This window comes from Puccinia triticina, chromosome 2A, assembly GCF_026914185.1.
Source record: "Puccinia triticina chromosome 2A, complete sequence".
Classification (NCBI taxonomy): Eukaryota; Fungi; Basidiomycota; class Pucciniomycetes; order Pucciniales; family Pucciniaceae; genus Puccinia; species Puccinia triticina.
The window spans coordinates 5,019,660-5,043,751 of NC_070559.1; the positions used below are offsets into that span (position 1 = coordinate 5,019,660).

Consider the following 24,092-nt stretch of genomic DNA (forward strand, 5'->3'; position numbering starts at 1 on the left):
ACAGGTCGCCTCCCAGAGTCCAAGCTCATGGAGCTTGGAGGAAGGGAGTGGCATGCATTCTGATCTGCAGAATACGGTCCATCACGGAGAGTTTATTGATCAGATCATCAGAGTTGAAAAACTCCGCTGTAAGACTCAAAAGTGGTTGTAAAACCCTTTTGCTGAATGGAGAAGGGGATGATGGAGGTGCAAACTCTGCCCTTCTATACTATCAGATAACAAGACCCACCAAGCTAAGCTTGGCAAGTTTTAATCAAGTGATAGGTCTGGTCTAGTTCCAGGTGAAGTTGTTCGATGACAGGTATGTGAGAGTTGAGAGGGTTTATGATGATGGAAAGGGTGAAAGTTGACTTGATGTTTCTGGTGGGGGTTGAACACAGGTCCTTGAGAGGGTGATATAAGAATTTGAGAAGAGTGCCTGGACTGAGAAGGGTATATGTCTCAGTTGGGAGTTGAACCAAGAACCGGGTAACTTGTGACAGGTGTGTGATATGCAACCAGGAGATATGAGAGTATGAGAATATGAGAGTGAGCTCAGTGGTTATTGCCGATGAGAGGGATGATATGGTAATGTTATAAAGTGTAGGGGTGATGATAAAGGCTAATGGGTGATATCTGTATAACTGGTGGGTACTGAACTGGGGGAGAGAGCTCCTTATATAGACAAATGTGAGGGATTTTAGCTACAAGGGGGACCCTGGATGAGGGATTTTAGCTGGTGGGCTGCGTACAAGTGGTGTCAGAAGATACTAAATACAGGCAGAAAGTGGGGTGAGAAATGAAAGATGATGTCATACTAATGCAAGGAGTGCATAAACGAAGTGGGGAAATTTCAAATACAGAAGAAATGGGGTTGGTCCCCTGCATAAGCAGTGGAGATAAGAGGGATAGAAAAGAGTATGTGTTTGGCTGGGGCTGAGTAGGTGTATACCTGGGAAAGGGGACTTGAGGGGTGTGACAGGTTGATGTCTGCTTACAGGAGCGTAGCGGATGTGGGACTGGTCCATGGAGCGGCGCCCAATGAACCCACATCAAGCGGAGCCAGACAGCGCGACAGCACTGTGGCTGTGGGGCAGACCCACAACGGGGCAACCCCCGCACAAAGTTTCAGGCCAAGCCGAACTTAGAATACCTAAGATCCAACGCCAGAACTTTTTAGGTCCAATTGCCGGAAATTTCACCGCAGTCAACACCGCTTGAGGAAAATTTTTGCCAAACCATGACCGACCGCCGTCAAGAGATCAGCGATCAGTTCAAACAAATGGCACAGGCGAGCGCAGACAAGAACCCGGAAAGCGAAGACCAACTCTCCCAGCAAATAGTCAAAGATACCCTCACCAGCAAAGCCCCAAAACCAAAGAAAACTAAAGCAATCGCCCCAACAGACAGGACGACTCGAGCTTCCTCCAAGACCCCAATGGAGGCCACACCAACAGGTTCCTCCACCCCGAGGGAAGGCCCACCAGCCAGCGGAGCATTACCTGATCCAATGGAAGGCCCGTTGGCCAGCGGCGAGAGTACCAGACCAGGTGATACAACAGGCACAGCTACCGTTGCAGAGCGCTATAAAGGCTTGCTAGGCAACTCGTCAAACAAGAGACAAGCCGGTAAGAGTGATCCTTTGGTCCAGACATCAGTACACACCGAATAAGATACTAAGCCTTGACGCACTACTGTGACCAACTGTAGATGCTAATCTTGCCAACCCCGGCGAGATCGAGCTCCTCAGCCCATCGAAGCGCCAGGACACCGGTGCACGGAGCGAGGACCTGTTGACGGAGATGGTCAGGCAAGGACTCGCCGCGGAAGAGAAGGGCAACAAAGCCCTGGCTTTGATGTACTTCAACATCAGCTCAGGACTTGGGAAGCAAGGCCGAGAACCGTCAGGAGGAGCCGGGGAGGACCTCCAAACCACTCAACCGAGCCGTACCGGCCCCCAACCAACGGAGAAGGCAACCCAAAACCTTCTTATGGCAGTACCCACTCCCAACCCAGTAGAGGACCCGTCATGGGGCCTCATAACCCCCGTCGGACCCGCCGATGCAATGCCCGGAGGCATCATCTTTGACGATGCCGCGAGGCCAGCCAGCCATGACGTCGGTTTCACACCCTTCTTCGAGAGAAACCTACGGGAGCTACGGAGCCCCCTGCCACTCATGATCTTCAATGAGGTGTGGCAGGATAAGGCTATCATCCACTACGCCAAGAAGCGGTCGAAAGCGGATGAGAATAACACGGATAAATATAGGTACACGGGATACTCCTACCTGTGCGAGTACACCCAGACCTACGCCGAGCGGTCAATAAATCATCAAGGGTTTCACGCAGCCCTGCTCCGGATATGCAACTACCCGAAGTTTGCGAGCTGGCTCCTAGGTCACAAGCGGATCTGCGATCAACTTGTGACGCAGTACGGTTTCATGACGGGTCTCAGGTATGATATCAACGTCAGAATGAACGCCTTCGCCCATTGTGTGGTAATACCAGGAGGCCAGGTGTCGATTACCAACATCTCGGTGCGCAACGAAGAGATTGCGCAAAAGATCATTGCTCGGACACGGAAATTCGATGAGATCGATTTCACTGAGAACCCGTACGCGAAAGGAGGAGAAAGGAAAACTTGGGACCCTGTCACAGGCCGCGATCCGACAAAAACTGATGGACAGGCAAACACCAGCGGGACAGCGGCGAAGGGCAACAGAGGGAACCATCAACCAGGCAGGGGACAAGGCAACCAAAACCGGGGCCAGTCACCGGATCGTGGACAAGGTTTGGGGCGCCAACCGAGGTCTCAAGGCTACAAAGGCAGCCAATGGGACAACGGGTACAACGAACGAGAGAACAATTGGGCCCATGATTGCAACAACAATTGGGGGAATGACCGCGGCAAAGGGCGGGGACACAACTAGTAAGGCAATGCTACTTCCTTGCCTGCTTAGCAATCACAGGAGATGTTACGGGCTACACACACCCCCCCCCCCATCCCCCTTTGTTTAGCCATATTATTTTCACAGCTGTCCAACCCCAAAGCCCCCCCCCCCCCCCCTCACTGATTGTTGTTAGAAGACGAATTTGATTTCTGATTTCTATATCTATCCGCGCAATTATAGCCAGATGTGGTGGGACAAACCGTGCCAAACTGAGTCCCACAAGCCCCCTGGGTCAACTAGTGTTGTGGTAAGGAAACCGACAACAGAGAGACAACAGATGAGGTGGCCAACCACAGTATATTTGAGATGAACATCTCAGAGTGGGAAAAAGCCCTCCGTAAATGGGACCTGCTTCCTGAATTCGCCGACGTTATCCGCGGCTTTGCAAAAGGGTTTGACCAAGGGATACCCCATCACGTAGTGGAAGGCCCCGACCCGTTTTACTCCCCACCAAACCATGACTCGGCATGGCAGGCAAAGGTGAAGATCCAGGAGTCCATTAAGAAAGAACTCGCAGCGGGCCGGATGTTTGGCCCCTTTAGCCCGGAGGAAGTCCTCAAGCACTTCAAGTTCTTTAGGACCAGTCCGCTGGGTGCAGTCATCAATGGCAACGGTTCACTCAGACCAATCAACGATCTCTCCTTCTCACACGGTAGGCAAGGTGTACCCTCAGTGAATTCATTTGTGGAATCATCCGACTTTACGACCACTTGGGACAACTTCAACATCATAGCCAAATTTATTCGAGAGCTACAGGAACCGGTCCTACTCGCCATCTTTGACTGGGAAAAGGCCCATCGCCAGATCCCGACAGCGCCGGAGCAATGGCCGTACCTCATGGTACGGACATTCGAAGACGAGCTACTATTAGACACCAGAATTACTTTTGGCGGGGTCGCCGGATGTGGTACGTTTGGTAGACCAGCGGACGCCTGGAAGAAATAGATGATGCGGGAGTTGGACGTACTCACCATCTTTAGATGGGTTGACAATAACATGTTTGTGAAAAGCGCCGAATCCACCGTAGAAATGGCCGAAATAGTGAAGAGATCGGACCAGCTCAGAGTTAAAACAAATCTGGAGAAGTTCTTGCCCTTCCTGACGGAACAGAAATATGTTGGGTTCATCTGGAACGGAGAAAAGAAAACGGTGCGACTTCCGGCAGAGAAACTGAAGAAACGGATCAAGCAGATTAGAGTATACACAGAGCTAGGGGCCAAGTTCAGGTACGCGGAGGTCGAGATACTGGTTGGCCGACTTAATCACGTGTCGTACATGTTACCGCAGCTACGCTGCTATCTATGCAGCCTGTATAAATGGCTAATGAAATGGATAGACCGGAGCTCACAGAGACCTGTCCCGGACGACGTGAATGAGGACCTGCACGAGTGGCTGTCAACTCTTCTCAGCTTTGATACTACACGACTCATTGCAAACCCGGACCCAACTGAGATTGGCTGGGTAGGTGACGTGTCAACAAAATTTGGAATTGGGGTGCTAATTGGCCGCAAATGGGTCCAATTCCGCCTGCGGTCAGCGGAACGGCTAGGAAAGGGGTTATGCAAGGACTCCAAAAAAGAACGAATCGCACGACTAGAAACCATTGCCGTCAGACTGGGGTTAATGATGCTGATAAAGATGGGAGCAAAAGGAAGAAAGACATTTATTGTGTGGACCGACAATTCGACAACAGAATACGTCATCCTCAAAAGGAAATCCGGGGACAGTTTCGTCAACTCGGAGTGGAAAATCATCCAGAAGACGCTTATTGAACACCAAATCAACCTCGTCGCAAAACGGGTCGTCTCGGCGGAAAACCGCGCCGACGCGCTATCCAGAGGAATCAGGGATGGTCACAGAGGGAGAGATCAAATGATCATTGAAATCCCACGAGACCTTGAAGAGCTAATAACACAAGTTGAACACTAAAAAGATAAATGCAATGAATATTGAAGGAACCACGGCAGCATACACCGCGGACAGTGGCAGCGCTGAGGGATGGGTATAGGCACGGAGCCGGGATCAGGCTACCCCTGAGCTGTGGGAGCGGGCTCCGGCCTTTTGGGGATCTCTGTGCTAAGGCAAGAGAGACCAAAGCTACCCAAGAGTTATGTCCCCAAAGGAGAGAGAAAAAAAGGTTCTCTACTCAAAGGTCTCCTCTTCTATTTCCCCAGAAAGAAAGGGGAACTCTCCCTGACCGGGCGTTCCGGCAGGGAAGAGAAAGTATAGGAGAGAGAGAAAGAAACAGACTCCCCTCAGCCCGTACCGGGCAGACTTGAGGTGCTACCGGTGTAGTTCCTGGGTCTGCCCAAGCAAACCCTAAGGGGTTGCGCCCGCCTAGTAGGCACGGCCCAAACCAAAGGCCTTAGGCGTCTTTTCTACACCTCACCTCACACGTGAATGTGTAAAATTCACAACTCTGTCACACCCGTGACACTTCCCATTCCACGTTCTCTTCCTCATCCCGTCTCTTTCCATTTTCCTCCCTCTTTTCTTTCCTTATCCCCGATCTCCTGAAACATCAACTATCCTCGATAACATCAAACCACTTCCTCGACTTCAACCTCAAATCCACTTCCTCAACTTCAACCTCAACACCTTCAATACTCACAACCTCTACTCACTTCTTCACTCTCTTCTTTCCCTATCTCTCATTCTCATCTCAAACTGTTCCTTCTTCTTGTCTGGTGAGATATTACCCTCAGATTACTCCTATCCTCAGATCAACTACCCAACTAGCCTCTGCACTCTCTGTCCTCGCCCCCAGTTCTTCAATACTCTCTCAGCCATATCTTTTATGTCTCTGCTCGTCAAACTGTTGGTTTCTATTCTCTTCTCAATTCCTCTTTCAATCTCACATGTTCTTCATTTTCTAAATTGTTTCTTTCCAGTGTGTCGGTTTCATTTAGGCAATAAATCTTAAATCACAATTCTTTTAGAATGCCCAGCTGTGAAATGGATGACTGGGGCTGGCCGCACTGCCAGCATATTTGGCGAGGATGAAGTCATCCCAGTTTAACTGGGATGCACTCAACCAATTTAAATTTGGTTGATCTCAACTGATGAAGTACAAATCCAAGGGACCCCCCTTGGTTTTACATTTCATTGGTTGAGATCAACCCATTTAAGATTGGTTGAGTGCATCCCAGTTAAAATTGGATGACTTCATCCTAGCCAAATATGCTGGCAGTGCCGTGTCCATGAGGGTCCAAGAGGGTGTAACTTCCAATTCAGTGGGGTTCCAGTGACGCTTCCAGTGGTGAATAGGGGTAAAATTGGCCGTAAAATTCATTTCTGAGGTCCATTTGGTTGTATCTTGAGGCGTATTGTGAGTAAATATGTAGTATAGAAAAAACGTTTGATTTTTCACTTTTCCGTCTACCACACCGCATCACCTTCATCAGTTATCACCATCTAGTTCTACATCAGTCTTCCTTCTCTTTCTGAAGAAAACTCTGCATCCTATTATCAAACAAAACAAAGGCTGCTGAGGATCAAATACCACAGCAAACATCTCAAAACCACCAACCCCCAAAGCTATCACTGATCCGGCTCCGCTCATCACTCCGGACCACCACCAGAGGGCAGCTCTCAAAGCACCTTCCCCTCGCACAACTGCCACTGCCTAGCACGGACAGGAGTCCCTCAACGTGTACACACAAGAGAATATTAGTATTCAGGAAAGCCAAAAGTATAATCTAAAACAGGGAACAAGGTCTACAAGTTAAGTAAGAAAAGCAGCATGACATGAATAAAAGACAACATACTGGGTGAGCTGTGCATAATAAGGTGGGACAAGGATTTCAGGGATACTAGATGAGAGAAGTATGAGAAAAATCATAAAGGAGACAGAAGGCAACCAGTGGGGGCCAGAGGCCAAAAACTCAACACTACTGGAAATGACACAATGTGGTGACGCTGTAATATTTATTCCTGTGTTTCTATACAGAGAAATATAAAAAAATCCTTTTCTTCTTTAAACATGAAAGATATTGTAAAATTAACCCCAGAAATGGACTTTTCACACGAAATACCCTACAGTCACCCACTGGAATGACCCCTCTATCTCCACTGGTTTAGGAGTTACACAGATTTCAACCTATTGCAGGGAATGTTTCTCTTTCTTGTTTTTCTTCAATCTGACTTTCCATTAAATATGCATACTTTCACTTGTATTTATAATACCCTGTCATGGGGTTGTACCCTTTCTGTTGTAGGTAGCACCCTGTTTCCTTAGGGTAGGCCCATTTGAGGCTGTGCTCCTGTCAAACTATATGTTGTAGGGATGTACCCCATTAGCTATTTAGCCCACCAAATCCTGTTCCCCTGGAGCTAAACTCCCTCACCCATGGGTATAAAAGTAGGCCTCTCTCCAGCCATTTGTTCCTCATGCTGGCAATTCCCCCCTCATCACACCATATCACTCCACATCACACCCAATTATATACTACCTACAATTTCATCTCATTACCCTTACAAGTGCAATAAAAGTCTAACACATTTTTCTTGTCATCAATAAACAAGTGCCTAGTGCCAGTACCCTTACCTTGGTTCCAATCCTGGTTGAAGCATAGTGTTCCCACACCCTTCACGCCTCACCTGAGCCAACCTTGGTTCCATCCTCACTCTTGAAATTGATAACAATACCTCATCCAACCTCAGTTCAATTCTCCCTCTTCACATATTCATCACCAACACTCATTAAAACTCCATATTACACACACATTGATCAAACAACTTCATCTTGAACCAACAATCCTATCATGTGATTATCAATTGCCAAGATTACCTTGGTGGGTATTGTTATCTGGTAGGAAGAAGGGCAGAGCTTGCAACTCTACCATCCCCTTCTCCATTCAGCAAAAGGGTTTCACAACCACTTTTGAGTATTACAAGGGAGTCCCCAACGTGATTGGATAACCTTGTTTGATCTGTAGATATGTGCTTCAGGAATTGGCTTTGTAGGGGCTGTGAGCCTTTGTCTAAGTGAAAACAGGACACAAGGAAGTGGGAAGGCACTGCTTTTATTTCTTGGGATAAAGAGCTATAAAAATAAATAGTGAAAGAGAGAGATATGATCAGGAGGTGGTCTATCTTTTCTTTGTAAGAGGATCCTCAAATTCAACTTGAAAAAGCTGGAAAAGTTGTAAGGACAGCTGTGCCAGACCAAAATGGGTTACAGCCTCCGCCCACACCAAGGATATGGTGGGGAGACACAGAAAAGTAAACTAATCTGCTCTGATTTTCAGTAGGATTAACAGAGTAACCTTGATCTTGAGTGGATTTGAGGTGAAGAGGAATAAAGAAGAAACAATCAAGAGACACAGAGTTTCACTCTGGGATAAGCAAGGTTCAAAGAAATAATATACTTACTGTCAATATTCTAGGTGCCTGTGATCAACGGTGGGCCGCTACGCTAAAATATCCGTAGCGTGCGCTATCCGCTAGTTTAGTGTTGCGTAGTTCCTGACACAGTGCCGGTAGCTGTAGCGCCCTCTACGGGCCACTACGCTACACTAAGGGGCGCTAACAGTGCTATCAGCTGTTTTAGCGCTTGAATAGCACTGCTAGCGCTGATAGCGGCGGTAGAGGCCCTGTAGTTTCAAGGGGTGCCTGTTAGCAGTAGCAGGCAATCACTGTCTGCTAACAGAAAACCCCGTCATTTGTAGTTTAGATCCGCTACGCTGCGCTGAGATACAGACTTAATGTATCGTAGCGGCCCACCGTTGCTGTGATGGGAGCAATGGTGCAGCAAATACTATACGTGTATTTGTATATGGCATGTATTGTATTGTTTTGTATAGCATATACATGGTATTTGTATTTTATTTTTTTGCCAATACAATACAATGTATTTTTTGCATAATTTATTGCCCTCCCCAAATGTAATATTTTGTGGATTGGCACGTTCAATACATTTTTTTTGGAATGTATTGTATTGTATTGGGTGACCAATGCAATACAAATACGCCAAGACATTTTGTATTCAAAAATAAATACAATACAAAGCATATGCCTATACAATAAACGTATTGCATTTGTTAAATTTTGTTTCACCATTGATGGTAGGTGTACTGGGAGTGTGGTATCCTCTTTGGGGTGATCCTGGGCTATCTAGGGGTGTGGTTTTGGTTTTCTGAAGTCTGTGCATCCTCCTAATGCAAGGGGAATCCTTAATTCAAAAATTCTCATAGTTTGCTTATGTAATTACATATGTACGTGTGGTTGGTGTGCCTGGTAGCGCTTACACGTCACTGCTGTGCATGTGTGCCACAACTCAAGAACCCATGGAAGGAGTAGAGTTACAAAGAAGTGGTGAGTTGTAACTAGGGTTAAAATTGCATGGGGAAACAGAATCAGGAGTTAAAACAAGGATATCAGATTAAAAAGATGTGAAGTAATTCATATGTGAAAAGGTAGAAAAGGCAGACTTTAGGTCAGCTGCGCTGACTCTAAGGATGACAGGGGCTTTCTGGGGTCCTCCCAGTACTCAACCCAACTTGCCCAATCTAATACTTACACTTTATACATAATTGATTGAAAGCCTCAAAAGCTAAATCTCCCTGCAAAAAATCCATCCTTTTCAATGGGTCTAGATGGATATCTGACATGAAGGTTGCAGATTAGAATAGAAGTCATCCATTGCCTTTTTTTTTGGAGTGTAAAATTGGCTTCACAATTTGACAAATTCCTGAAGTCCCCATGCTAGCAACTTTAGTACACTGTTGCCTTTGCAGAGGAATCTTTATTACATAAGCTCAGTGCCAGGAGGAACTACATTTGGGATAGGGGGTTGCATAGGCATACACCACAAGTACCTCTTTCAAAGCTGCCATCCATTTTGTTTATACCAGGCATTCAAAGAGGGGCATATCTAAATTCCATTGACTGTTGAGCTAGTTCACATAGTGTTTTATCTCTCTTTTCCATTTCCGCCTCCGCGTCCGTATGCCACACACATGTCACTCTGTTGTTAGTCACCTTTCACACATCCTCATGTACACCTGAGACAGCGGGTGTGGAAGAACCTTTTCCTCATCCTTCCACACCCACCGCACACTCAACCCGCCTCGTGCCCGCTGATCAGGTATGCTTTGTTTCTTGTTTCTCTTTTCTTCTCATTCTCTCTCTCCTCACTTCTTTCTTTGTATGATGATTTGTCTTACCCACGCAATCCACATCCTTCCACACCCACCGCACACTCGACCCGCCTCGTGCCCGCTGTCATCAGCACTTGTTCAGCTTATCAGGTTATGAGCACCATCTAGCCTCCAGCTACGAACGATCTCGCCAAGCACGTAAAATACCGGCTTTCTTTCGAGTACTTGCACGTGTGGACCCACAAAAAGGATCAATTCTAGCGTTCTCTCCTACAAATGTTGAACGACACAAAAGAGAACCCACCCACTCACACCAGCGTCGCTCTCCAACCCTCGACGTCTGCCTCTACCGCAAAAATCTCTACGGCCAGACTTCCAATTCTCAAAGCACCGGGCGCCGACTCCAACTTTCTCAATTGGAAAAAGGTTGTCCTCCGGGTGTTTAAATCAGCAAAAGTCAATCATGTTCTCACCTCCGTCGCCGCTAACCTCCGACCTCACACCTGGGAGGAAGACAATGACCTTGTCTGTGCGGTCCTAGTCCAGATTGTTGATGAAGCAAATCTCCGTCATCTTGCCGACGAAGACAACGCAGCAAAGATATGGGACAATCTTTCCCGGCCTCATCAAGACTCCTCGACCGGAGGTCGAGTCTACTGGATCAGAAAGCTGGTGAATGCTCGCATGGAAGGCAGCGATATCAACTCCCACATCGAGACGTTGGCTAACTACTACGAGCGCTTAAACTCGCTCGTCACTCCCGAAAAACCCCTAACCCCGGACGACGTCCATAACGCTGCTCTTCTCAGCTCGATTCCCCCCGATTGGCTCCACTGTGTCTCCGCTCTCATGAATCAAGAAGGCGTAAAAACGGAAACAATAGTTTCAGCCCTCAAGAACGAAGCTATACGTCGCGAGTCTCAAGGCGACATTATCTCAGTCTCATCCACCAAAGCCAACTCTTCAAGGCCGCCTCCCTCGTCTAACACGTCCAAAGCTACCAAGGGCGACTCTTCCAAAAAACCGCGCAGATGCCCGCTGTGCAACAGCGATTCACATGATCTCAACTCCTGCAACAACACCAGGAAGCTCATCGCGGATCATAAAGCTGCCCAAAAGGCGCGCTGGGAAGCGAGTCAACAAGATAAGTCCTCTACTTCCACCAAACCGGCTGCTCGGGCGGGCAGGACTTCGGCGGCTACCTTAGGACAATCTCCCCACAAATATGAAGAGGACGGCGAATCAGACTACTCCGGATCCGAAATCGAGGTGACGGCCGGCAACGCAGTGGTTTCTCTTTCCATCCCCTCCGACCTTGCGCGAGGGGGGGATATCAACATCGACTCGGGCTGCTCAATGTCGATGACGCCGGATTTCTCGCAAGTTGATCACCCGAAGCCAGATAGCACTCCAGTCAGACTGGCCGATCACTCAGCAGTCGAGGCCTCTCATAAAGGCCTTCTCAGACTACCAATCGCAGGCGACAAGATGGTCAAGTCCCTCGTGGTCCCAGCACTCCACGAACCTCTTCTCTCGGTGGCAGCCTTGTGCGACGCAGGTCTGACGGTTGTATTCACAAGGAACTCGTGCGATTTCTTTGCCTCACCACCAGCCCAAATCACCGGAGACCTCGAAGGAAGAGGCTACAGACAAGGCAATCTCTACTACTTACCGGCCGAGCCTGTAAGCTCGAATTCTTCCCTAACCCTTTCCCCAAAACCTTTAGACAACTCGTTGATGGCATACCATCTGCGGTTCTCCCACATCGGCCTAAAACCACTCAAAACTCTCCTGAAAACGCACGGAATCACTCCGACAGTAATGAATGAGATTGACGTACAACAATGCCCGATATGCGTACAAGCCAAAATGCCTCGGAAAGCATTCAAGTCCCGATCCTCCCACCGTTCCTCACTCCCTGGCCAGATTATTCACTCAGACGTTGGGTCGTACGAGGTGAACTCGAGGGAGGGCTATAAATTTTTCATTACATTTGTCAATGACTGTTCCAAATCTCTTTCAATCTACCCAATGAAATCAAAAAGCGACGCATTTGCGTGTTTTAAACTCTTTCGCACTTTCTTCGAAAAAAGCGGCTCCCACAAAATCCTCTCCCTAAGAACAGATAACGGCGGCGAGTATCTGTCCAATGAGTTCACGTTGTACCTATCTCTTGCGGGTATCAAACACGAGCCAGGTCCTCCCCACTCCCCAGAGCTGAATGGGGTAGCCGAGCGGACAAACAGGACCATCAGCAACTTTGTCAGATCCTCCCTTCTAACTGCTAATCTCCCCAAATCCTTCTGGGCAGATGCAATTCGACACTTTCTATTTATCTACAACTCAGTCCCATGCCACACTCCCGTCGGTTTCAAAACTCCAGCCTCTATCCTTGGCGAATCAACGATCGACATCAACTCCGTCCATCCCTTTGGGTGCCTAGCCTGATACAAGGTCCCAGAGGCGAATCGGAAAAAGTTGGACAACAAGGCTCGTTCCTCCATCCTCCTCTCCTACCTCTTGGATGGGAACGGGTATAGGCTGTGGGATTTGGAGCGCCGGTCAGTGCTGAAATCCAGGGATGTTGTATTCCATGATTTCTCCTTTCCCTACGGATCCAAGCTCGCTCCATCCCCTCTCTCCGTTGCAACAGAAATCGATTGGTCTCAACTACAACCCAGTAAAACCCCGGCACTTCCTTCTCAAGAAACCGCGCCTCTCCTCGCCCCTTCAAGCCCGGGTCAAAATCCCTCATCGACCTCTGACTCGCACCCTCCGGCCCGCACGCCGTCACCAGATCTTCCTCCGCTGAACATTCCCCTCCAACCACGCTTTGATTGCCGCTTGACTGCTTCAATCCACGCACCCGGGAATGCGGCTCGCCTGCCACAGCAAATATCCTCAGATTCTGACCATTCCGACTCCGTTAACTTTCAATCTCCTCCATCTTCCCCACCTGCTAGCCGTCAATCACCTGATCTCTCAATCATCACTCTTCCTCCCCTCCCCCCCCCCTCTCCCCCTGTTCCTGATCTTCCTCCTATTCCCTCGTCCCCCCCCTCTCCCGCTTCCTCACATCCGCCTACCCCGCAGCTTCCGCCGACTCCAGCCCCTCCTCCGCCTCCAAAGCCAGTTTCCCCGCCTCCGCCTGCTCGCCGCAGCGGTCGGGAAAGGAAGGCCCCTGATCGTTACGGGCAGTGGTCCAAAAATACCGTTGCAGATTCAGAGGTCGACACCCCTAAAACTTGGCGACAACTCCTCAAGTCTCCCAACAAACACCGATGGCTTAAGGCTGCTGACGAGGAATTTGCATCACTCCTAGGAATGCAAACCTGGCGCCTAGTCCCCAGACCGGAAAAACGGAAGATAATAAAATCAAAGTGGGTCTTCAAGGTGAAGCGCCGACCCAACCACTCCATCCAAAAGCTTAAAGCTTGCCTTGTCGCTATGGGCTACACCCAGGTTCATGTAGAGACTGTAAAATGAAGATGTGTCTGGTGAGAGTCGAACTCACGACCTCAGCTATGCTGAGACACATACTAGAGTGCTGCCTTTACCAACTAGGCTACAGACGCTTGTGACTGCCAGCTGGGTGGTTGGTTGGTACTGCTCATGGGACAATCCAACAGCCCTCCATACTGTGGTGATACATCATGGTAGCAGACTAACAGACAACTCAACACCCCCCCCTTGCTACATGATGGGAAGTGGGGATTGACCCCAAGAGAGAGTGGGAATGAGACCCAGGAAAGATGATCAGCGTAGGGATTGAACCCGTGATCTAGATGTAGGCTTATAGGGGTTTGCGTGGTCTTACAAGTAAGCATTCACAAATTCATCAAGTCTCTATTGTAAGCAAGTAGCGCTCAGGTAGCTCTGGGCTCATAACCTGTAGAGACTGTAAAATGAAGATGTGTCTGGTGAGAGTCGAACTCACGACCTCAGCTATGCTGAGACACATACTAGAGTGCTGCCTTTACCAACTAGGCTACAGACGCTTGTGACTGCCAGCTGGGTGGTTGGTTGGTAGTGCTCATGGGACAATCCAACAGCCCTCCATACTGTGGTGATACATCATGGTAGCAGACTAACAGACAACTCAACAGTTCAGGGTCTAGACTACAATCAAGTTTTCTCGCCGACCCTGCGCTTGGAAACCTTGAGGCTCATCTTCTCTCTCCTAGCAAACAGGAACTGGAAAGGTCGCCAGGTCGATTTTAAAACGGCCTTTCTCAACAGTCATCTCGATCAGCCAATCTTCATGGAGCAACCTCCCGGTTTTGAAGACCCTCGACATCCCGACTGGGTCTGTGAAGTTACCCGATCTCTCTACGGATTGAAGCAATCCCCTCGTCAGTGGAACATCAAGCTCCACAAGGCCCTCCTGGAATTGGGTCTCAAGAACTCGAAATACGACCCAACCCTCTACTTCAAAATCCATTCGGGCCAGCTTGTTGGCGCGCTAACAACCCACGTCGACGACCTGGCAATTGTAGGCGAGCCGGGGTTTGTTGACTCCATTATATCGAATATAGGGAAGCGCTTTAAGATTGGAGCGGACGAGGAACTGAATCACTTTCTCTCTCTGAAAATCACCCGCGATATCTCGAATAAAGCGGTCTTCATCAATCAGTCTCACTATATCTCCGAAATCTGCACACGCTTCCTTGGCGATCATCACACCACTGTGTCCACACCTACCGACACAAACTTCAAGAATCTCCGGCATCGAACTCCGGCCGACCCACCGTCGCCCGGCCCCTATCCCCAACTCATTGGTTCTCTTCTGTGGGTGTCTCAATGCACCCGCCCGGACATCTCCTTCGCGGTTAACAGACTATCCCAACATCTGCGGGACCCATCCGCAGCTCACTGGCACGCCGCTCTTCGAATCCTCAACTATCTGGTCTCAACAAAGAATCTCAAGCTTCAACTAGGCGGGTCTCTCACTCTGTCCGGATACTCTGACTCCGACTGGGCGGAGGATCGGGACGATAGGCACTCTACGTCTGCGTACACCTACCGAGTGGGCAACGGGGCCATCTCCTGGAAATCCCGTAAGCAGGCCACGGTCTCTCTATCCAGCACGGAGGCTGAGTACAAAGCCCTCTCCGACTCATGCAAAGAGGGCTTGTGGCTCCAACATCTTCTCACCGAGCTGCGCCTCCGTCCTGACACAGCTATACCCTTACATGTCGACAACAAAGGGGCCGAGGCACTGGCGAAAAATCCGGAACACCATGCTCGAACCAAACACATACACGCTCGCTATCACTTCATTCGGGAGTGTGTTCAGGACGGCAACATCAAGCTCCTTCACGTGTCCACCAAGGACATGTTGGCTGACATGCTAACAAAGCCTTTGCCACGAGTCGCGCTAGAAAAACACAGGTTAATGTTTGGTCTTGTTCCGTAGGCGCCCTCCCCTCTCTCTCTCCGTCGGCCACCTTTGCACCCTCCTCCAAACCCCTATCTATCCCATCCCACCTTCTCTCTCTCCCTCAATCCTCCCCTTTTCTTATTCTCCCCCGGTCTTTCTCCTCATTCCTTTTCCTTCCCCTATCCATATCTCTCTCTTCTTACCACTTCTTTCCCTCTATCTTTTCTTTTTTTTATCTTGTCTTTCCCTTTCTCCTTTCTTTTCTCTGTTCCATGTCTGCAGCAAGGGGGGGTGTTGAGCTAGTTCACATAGTGTTTTATCTCTCTTTTCCATTTCCGCCTCCGCGTCCGTATGCCACACACATGTCACTCTGTTGTTAGTCACCTTTCACACATCCTCATGTACACCTGAGACAGCGGGTGTGGAAGAACCTTTTCCTCATCCTTCCACACCCACCGCACACTCAACCCGCCTCGTGCCCGCTGTCATCAGGTATGCTTTGTTTCTTGTTTCTCTTTTCTTCTCATTCTCTCTCTCCTCACTTCTTTCTTTGTATGATGATTTGTCTTACCCACACAATCCACATCCTTCCACACCCACCTCACACTCGACCCGCCTCGTGCCCGCTGTCATCAGCACTTGTTCAGCTTATCATTGACAATGACCATCTGGACAAAATCTAAGGCACAGACATAAGAATAATGATTTTAACGGAACATATTTAAACTGTTTAAGAACCAGCATGTTCTGTCTAGCTGGACGACTTCCTGTCAAGTCTGGGAGCCCCACAGATCTCAATTTACACACCCAAAATTATAATCTTCAGTAAAAAGTAGTTTGTTTTCCTGAGCCTGGAGTTCATTCATTTCATGTGTGCTGTTTGTTGTTTTGGTAAGTGTCTTAATTTAGGAGTGAGAGGGGAATCTAGAGCTTTCTAAATTCCAACAGGAAGAGTCAAGACATCCACTTAACACAAGTCCCCTCTGGTGGGAGGCGCTGGCAGCTTCCCCGGACCTCCATCCAAGTGACTTTGTTAAGCTACACCACCAGTGCAATCACACAGATTCTTAACATTTCCCTGACATCGGTGTCGCCAAGATTTCAGTGTGGATACCCTGTGATGATTGATGTTGGGAGATGGTTGGCATCAGCTAGATGCCCCGGTTGATGTTGGTCAGACACAAACTTTGCCATGTCACCCCAACAATAATGTCACCAGGATGTTGTTCCTGTGCAACATCCTGCTAATATCAGGAGTGCCCGCGACTCCCGCATTGCACAGGTGTTGAGTCTGCTGGTGCGCTGGCACACAGAGCAACACCACATATGTGACTCGCCAGCGGCCACTAGCAATGTACTGCTGTGGTTGATGCGGAGACGTGTGCCGCTGTGGGATGTGGGAGCTGGCGCGCTGGCAGTCCTCTGTGCACCACATATGGTTGTTGGCGCCACCCCCCATGGCGCGCCTAGGTGCGCCCGCCCCGCACCCGCGCACCCAGGCGCGCACAAATGGGGTTTGGTGAGCACCCAGGAAAACTAATTTCCCAAGGGCTGAGAAAGAGTGTCACATAGTTGAAAAACAGATTGAAACAAGTACCAGGGCCATTAATGATGGGATCTGAATCACTGGTGGCCCTGTGAATCAAGGTTCACAGTATATATGCCTGTCACGGTGGGCCACTACGCTGCGCTAGAAATCAGCTAACTGCCAATTACAGCGGCACAGCTGGCAACAGGATTTTCCAAACTCCCTGAATTGTGCAGTCCTAATTTACTGATCCCTCAGGGAGTCTTATAGTTCAATCCACGTAAGGCAAGCAGTTGAATGCTGCAAAACAGACCGTGTTAGCTGGACTTTCCTGAAAATGGAATTTTGGCTCTGTGTCCGGTAACCAGGATGTCCTGAATCCCTGATGCAACAATCCAGCTGGGCCATTTTGATCAGGGAGGCTCCTAGAATATTCTCACCAGTTTAAGTGGTTCAATGCTGCGGAGAGGGCCGCGTAATCAGCTGTTAGCTCATTTTTTGGTGTAGCGTAGCAGCCCACTGTCATTGTCAGACAGGACCTGGCCTGTGCTTGTGCAATGTGGGGTGCAATCTCCTTTGCAGACGCTTTGCCCCCCTCAGAGAGGCTTAGTTTAGAAGCTTGCTTGAATCATTCAAAAAGCAGAATCTACTTTACCATGCCCTCAACTAGAACCTTTACCTGCTCCACCTGATTGCTTGAAGCCTTCAGCCTCCGATGGTCCAAAATAGGCTGGCTTCCTGATGTCCCATCTCAGAAAATACCAGTCAAGAAGACAACAAGCTAAGTGCACATAAATATTGCAAAAAAGTTGTGTTGAATCTTGATTTGCTTGAAAATGTGTCATCTTTTCTATAAGTATATGCTAAAAATTTCATTTAGAATCTTAAAAATTTCATTTATAAGTGAAAAACCGGCCATTTTATGGTTTTACCAAAAAGAACTTGGCGCCCCGGCGCCCCCAGCCAAAGGCGCCAGCTCCTAGACTTTTTGAGGCGCCGGCTGGCACGCACTTTTTCAAAAGTGGCGCCGACAAATAGCAGTGCACCACATGGGTTAGTTTCCCCGCCTCCCCCCGGGGTATAGCGGGGCCCTTTCCTCCCTTTCCTGTGGAGGGGTAGGTGTCTTGCCCATGGCATCATTCCGACGCCTCCCCGAGACAGGATGGGGGGGGGGGGGGGGTCGGTGCCTGATACCCACCAGATACATATGTATAGTAGGACGGTTCACGTAGGCCATTTTTAACCCTTGCTGATTTCACGATCGCCGTGGCGACCCGACTCCGACGTCTGACCTTGCAGGGGCAGGTGATGTCACCCCGACAGTCCCCGAAGCCTCCGGATGACATCCTTCTGCACCGGTGGTGTAGGTATTGCGTCATTGATATCATCTGCTTTACCATCTTGTGGTTTTTTTACCATTTCGCGTAATATTCGAGGACGCAAGTGTTGTGCTTCGATACGTTGCTGTTATTTTGGACATTGCAGAGTCATTGCAGAGCAGCTTTAATGTCCATACTGATCCAACGGAGGGAGTTCCCCACTGACATGTGGCACTTGCCTTCAGGCGGTTTCAGATTGTAAGCGCATGAAATTATTTATGTAGTCACAGGTTCGACAGGCCCATTCGGAAGTCTGGGATCGATCCTTCTAATTTCCACTGCCACAAGGGAATACTCAAGTTCAAACTTAAGCAGGATTGTTACGCGATGTGTAAGGTATTTACCATTACGATCATTTTCGCACCGGTGTTCAATGAGGTCCCTTGCATTGCTGAGGCTTGCTCGTCCGCAAGCGGTGTCATATAGTAATCGCAACTCACCGCTACGTGTGCTCTCACAATCGTACTCTCACAATCGTACTCGTGACGCCGGCATGGGACTAGGGCAACGGGGTCGTAAGGATGACAATATCCCGCCGTTCGCGTGCGGCACCGGCCTTTAGCGTCCCAATATCGACCAGGCGGTAGGTTTCTCCGGTCTAATCGGGGCCGATGCGGTTGAGGAGCGGGATTTAACTCTGCTAATCCGAGCTAAAGGCAGCCGATGCGGTTGCTCTTACGGGTTTCGAACTTTATAAAAGTTCACCCGTGGTGTATATAGCCACACCATGTGCTATCAGAGTTAGACCCGACAAAGCCCGAGAAGCCCTTTATTGTATATACAGAACAGCTTCTATTGCCAAGCTAAATTTGCTGTGGAATGAAGACGCACCTTCGATTGCTTTGAATTTGAAAGCGTATATAAACATTTCATCAGTCCCTACGTTTTTCTTGCCGGTCTTTGTATTCTGCTATCCGTCAACGCACGCCTTCAACGCCCGCCTAGTTTCTTAGCACAACTGGTCCAGCCTAGAATTTCTAAGCAGCGCATCATCACCAAGCAGCACTTCTAATCCTGCGCCACTGCCCATTTTGATTTGGTTACTTCCGAACCTTGAGGAACCAGTTTCCTTTTTTATGGAACAGTGGGAGATGAACTGCCCTACTATATCAATGAACGCCTTCACTTCGGTGACTTTCTTTGCTCTGGTCGTGATACTACTTCCAGCTGTTAGTAACCATTTAAGGATTATTTCTACTCTCACGGATCTCCAAAAACATAGAGACAGACCGCGTCATCGCTGACCCAAATTCGGAATTCCATTGTTGCTCTCCTAATTTGATCACCTGCCTCACAAAAAAGCTTGCACACTTCATTTTCAGGCGTCATGAGCCCACTGCCTTCCATTACTTGGTCTTTCAAGCAGTTCTATTCATGCCGCTGGTTTTCCTGTTGCAAAATTCGTTTTTCAATGGTTTATTGGCCCTTTCAGCATTCAATTTTTCTCTGGCTATACAGATAGCCTTCTACCGTCTGTTTTGGCACGATTTGAGATCTTTTCCTGGACCAAAGTTAGCGGCACTAACCCAAGCCTGGATATTGAGAGAAGCGTACTCAGGTCGGACACGATTTACAATGAAGGAATTGGGTGAAAGGTATGGAGAATGGGTTCGAATTGGTGAGTTGGAAGTTGAATTTTACTCCCTCAATTTCTTGCGTTTGTGAATTTCGAAGAATCTCTGCACAGACATAGTGGACTTATGTATCTTCTTTTATTTAATTGGCAGGTCCCAATGAGCTCTACACAACTAGTATAGAAGCTTTATATACCATTATGGGTGCGAAAGGGTGGCCCAAAGGTCCTTCGTATGATAGCGGGATTACCAAGGGCGACTTAGGAGGAGACAGCGTGTTGACCATCAAGACATGTTAGTTCAATAGCTTTCCTCTCTCATTTCTTCAATTGGACATGCACCTGGTCGTCCAGTCTCATCATTCGGACTTGCTATATCTCATCGATGGGTTCTCTTGAGAATATTCAAATGATTTCCTTTTCAATATTTTCACAGTGCCTGAGCATGCTACTAGACGAAGAATGTAAGTTTTCGCGAATTCAGACAGTCTGTGGATATCAGACATAGTTTTCTCAAATCTTTGATTTAGATGGAATAAAGCGTTTACACCAAAAGCAATCGTTGAGTATCTTCCATCAATCGAGAACCGTTTGGATGAAATGATCAGCGTCATAGATGACCACGTGAAGCAAAAGAAGAATGTCGACTTGTGTTTACAACTTGGTTGCTTTGTTTATGACAGTCAGTTAGGGTTTTTGGTTTTGTCTTTGATCTCTTCTTACCTCGCCAGCTAATATTTTTTCTTGGTTTCAATCCACCTGCCTTCAATCTGCTACACTTGAAGCGATGTGTGACATGGCCTTTGGAGGTTTGTTCACTTGTAATTTTTACAGTCTGCATGCGCTGGTAACAAGAGGCTGAAGCCCACAGAACATCTTATTTTCGCGAATGACGACATTCTGCTAATGATTTCTTATTCCTATTAATCTGCATGCTTCATCTTGCACTCGGGTATTACAGCACCTACTGGGACAGGTTTATTAAAAAATCAGAAGGAAAAACATCGTCTATTGACCCACATGGGACGAGTGGTTCGGCAAGTTGGAATTGTTCGCAACATGCCCTGGCTGACGCCACTAGTCAAGGCATGGCCAAGTACTCAAAGAAAAGAGCAATCTGAGTTCAGGAATTTCACCAGGTCAATGTTCCTGAAGCGCAGGAATCAGGGATTCGGGTCTCAGTTGGATGTATTTCACTATTTGGTCAGTAGATTGTTTTTGCCCAACCTCACGACAATATTTTAGCCTTTGGGTATAAGGCTGATCACGTTGTGGTGTGTTCATCTGCTCTGCCGTTTAGCTAGGAGAGGATACCGAGACTGGAACAAGATTAAACGCAGCGGAATTGGCAGCAGATTCCACTTTATTGGTGATGTAAGCACAAGTAGAGGACCATCGTGTCTTATTAGTCGATAGAATCCTGAGCATGTGTCCCGTCTTTAATTCACTCTAGCACTGGCTCAGATACAACCCGAACGGTATTCATTGCGTTTTTCTTATACATGTTGAAGCATCCTAGTTGCATGGAAGAATTGCAAGCAGAATTGATGGCTGCACCCGATTTATCTCCGCCAACGCTTGGCCAACTTCCGTATCTGAACGCATGTCTTCAAGAAACCATGCGGTTGCAGCCTCCTTCGCCTGCGAATCTTCAGCGCATGTGTCCTCCGGGAGGTGCTGTGATCTGCGGAAGGCACATTCCTGAAGGAACCAAAGTTCGCTTTAGCAACTATGCGGTTCAGCGAGATGAAAGATACTTTGATCAACCTGACGAATTTCGTCCTCAGCGCTGGCTCAAAAACCCAGAGAAAGAGAAGTTGGGCGAAGGAGAAGGCACCGAAAGGTTGAACGAAAGAGCATTTTTCAGCTTTTTAATTGGCCCAGGAGCTTGTGTTGCAAAAAATTTGGCCTGGATGGAAATGAGATTGGTGAGTTTGTGCTGCGCTTTGGATCACTGGAAACTATAGAGCACTCGTATTATACGCAGTTTCTCGTCTTCTCTAGATGTTTCTAACCCACACTTGCTCAGTAACCAAAGGCTGACAAAGATACAATCACCCGTATCTGCAGGTTGTCGCCACGTTATTAACAAGCTACGACGTTGCATTCGCCAAAGGCTTTGATCCTGTAGCTTTTGAATCTTCATGGACCGACGCTTACCTGTTGTTAATCGAGGAGCCATTTGAAGTCACATTTACGCCTAAAGCCGGTCGATTGAGATAACGGCTTCTGAATCAACTAGCTGGATTGGGGATGAATTTAACTGAAAACTTTATATCGGGATCCTTAGCTTGCAGATAATTTCTAGCTGACTGCTCCGCATAAACATGTTTCTCTATCAATTTAAGCAATATTTTTCACTCTATTTCCGCATTGTATTTATGTGCGCCGTATCATAGCTTGTACTCTAACTTAACGAAGTCCCTCTGTAACTGGCTGCAGGGCTGCCCAATCTTGCAATCCTGCAGCAAATTTGGACCAATTCTCTAAACTAGCATCCCACTGGCACATATTATATAGCACCATTTCCAGGTGTTGGTTTTTGATACATACTGTGTGCTGAATGTGGTTTAGCAGCCCAATCATTCCCACTGGATTTGCTCTAAATATTAGGCCAAAGTTAACATATGAACACAGGAAGATTTGATTTGGAACTCACAATCATATCTTGTGGACCCATGCAACAGGCTTAGTAGGACTAGTATGTAATACACTGCAAAAAAACACATGGTCAACTGCTTGTAGTTGACATGCAGGATACTCCAGCCAAGCCGCCATTGTAACTCCACCTGAATGGACAAGTGCCTTTGTTGGCACAATCACTGTGCAAGGTGCACAGTGACTGTTGTGGTAATTTATATAGGCAAGCGTGGTAGAATGTCCACTTGGGGGTAGCGCAGGTGGGAATGCACAGAGCGGCTCAGGCAGAGTGCATTCCGGTGACATAAGCACTGAGGATGATGTCAGGAAAGCGCGCTAGGAAAGCTTATGGAAAGTCACGCGCGGACCGGAATGCACGGATTGCGGATCACAGATTTTGGATTGGGTATTTGGATTGGAGCGGAAAAGACAGGGCTGGACTGCAGCGGATTACACACGTGGACTGGTAGCAGCGGCGTGTCAGCGGGTGAGCCACAACAGCCAAAGCGGGTTCCACCAGCGGGTGGAACCGGGGTGGAGGCGGTGACAAGAGACCAACTGGTGAGGGCTAGACAGAGGACGGTGGGAGATCAAGTGTTGGAGAGGAGCGGAGTCTGGGAAAGTAACGTGCGGAATAGCGGGCGGAGCTGGAGGACTAGTGCAGGAAAGTGTCAGACGTGCGGGATTGGGTGGGAATGGCCATGTGCGTGGAGGGAAGGACAGGAAAAGGGGGCTCACGGATTTTTCTCTTCTTTTCCTTATCCTATTATCCTATCATCTTACAGATTACTCATCATTGTACTTACACTTACGGACGTACTAGAGTTATAAGGAGATATTTGTGACCATAGCTTTACTTTAAAAAGTTACTTGCGGATTCTGTGCTTACGGAGTGCGGAGCTTTATTCATTTGCGGATTATTACGCTATAGATCAGGCTCAGAGAGGAGCGCTGAAGGCTAGCGGATAGTAGCAGTGCGGAGCCGAGTTACCGACAATCACACAGCCCGTACACTAATATTCTTGAAGGAGGCGGTCAGCGGACATTTCCACCGACTAACCAGCTTTCTTTCTCACACTGTGCATTGAAGCTTGGGATGAGTGAGTAAGGCTGGTAAACACCACAAGCTTCCTCAAAGTTACCACATGTCAACTGCTCACAGTTGACATAGTTTATTTTGCAGTGATTAAAGGTGGACTTCTCTGCAATCTGGGACCCCTGCAGATGTTGGTTTGGACCCCAAAAGTCTAGATTTTTGAAATTTGTGCTCTAGGTCACTCCTGGGGGCACGCAGATCTTGACAGGAAGTCATCCAATCAATAGGACCCTTTTCTTTTCTTTTCTTTTCTTTTCTTTTCTTTTCTTTTCTTTTCTTTTCTTTTCTTTTCTTTTCTTTTCTTTTCTTTTCTTTTCTTTTCTTTTCTTTTCTTTTCTTTTCTTTTCTTTTCTTTTCTTTTCTTTTCTTTTCTTTTCTTTTCTTTTCTTTTCTTTTCTTTTCTTTTCTTTTCTTTTCTTTTCTTTTCTTTTCTTTTCTTTTCTTTTCTTTTCTTTTCTTTTCTTTT

General features: G+C 47.9%; 1 protein-coding gene across 1 annotated transcript; it reads left to right on the forward strand.

The window, feature by feature from the left end:
• Positions 1-1,489: 1,489 nt before the first annotated feature.
• On the forward strand, positions 1,490-22,113 carry PtA15_2A544 (uncharacterized protein; the record flags this gene model as incomplete). The annotated part of the gene is made up of 12 exons (XM_053166574.1): positions 1,490-1,607; positions 1,690-1,994; positions 19,403-19,486; positions 19,620-19,935; positions 20,045-20,185; positions 20,327-20,354; positions 20,421-20,572; positions 20,676-20,699; positions 20,852-21,093; positions 21,191-21,264; positions 21,344-21,818; positions 21,961-22,113. 12 exons carry the CDS (start codon positions 1,490-1,492, stop codon positions 22,111-22,113), a joined length of 2,112 nt encoding a protein of 703 aa, XP_053017782.1.
• Between the last annotated feature and the right edge of the window lie 1,979 nt (positions 22,114-24,092).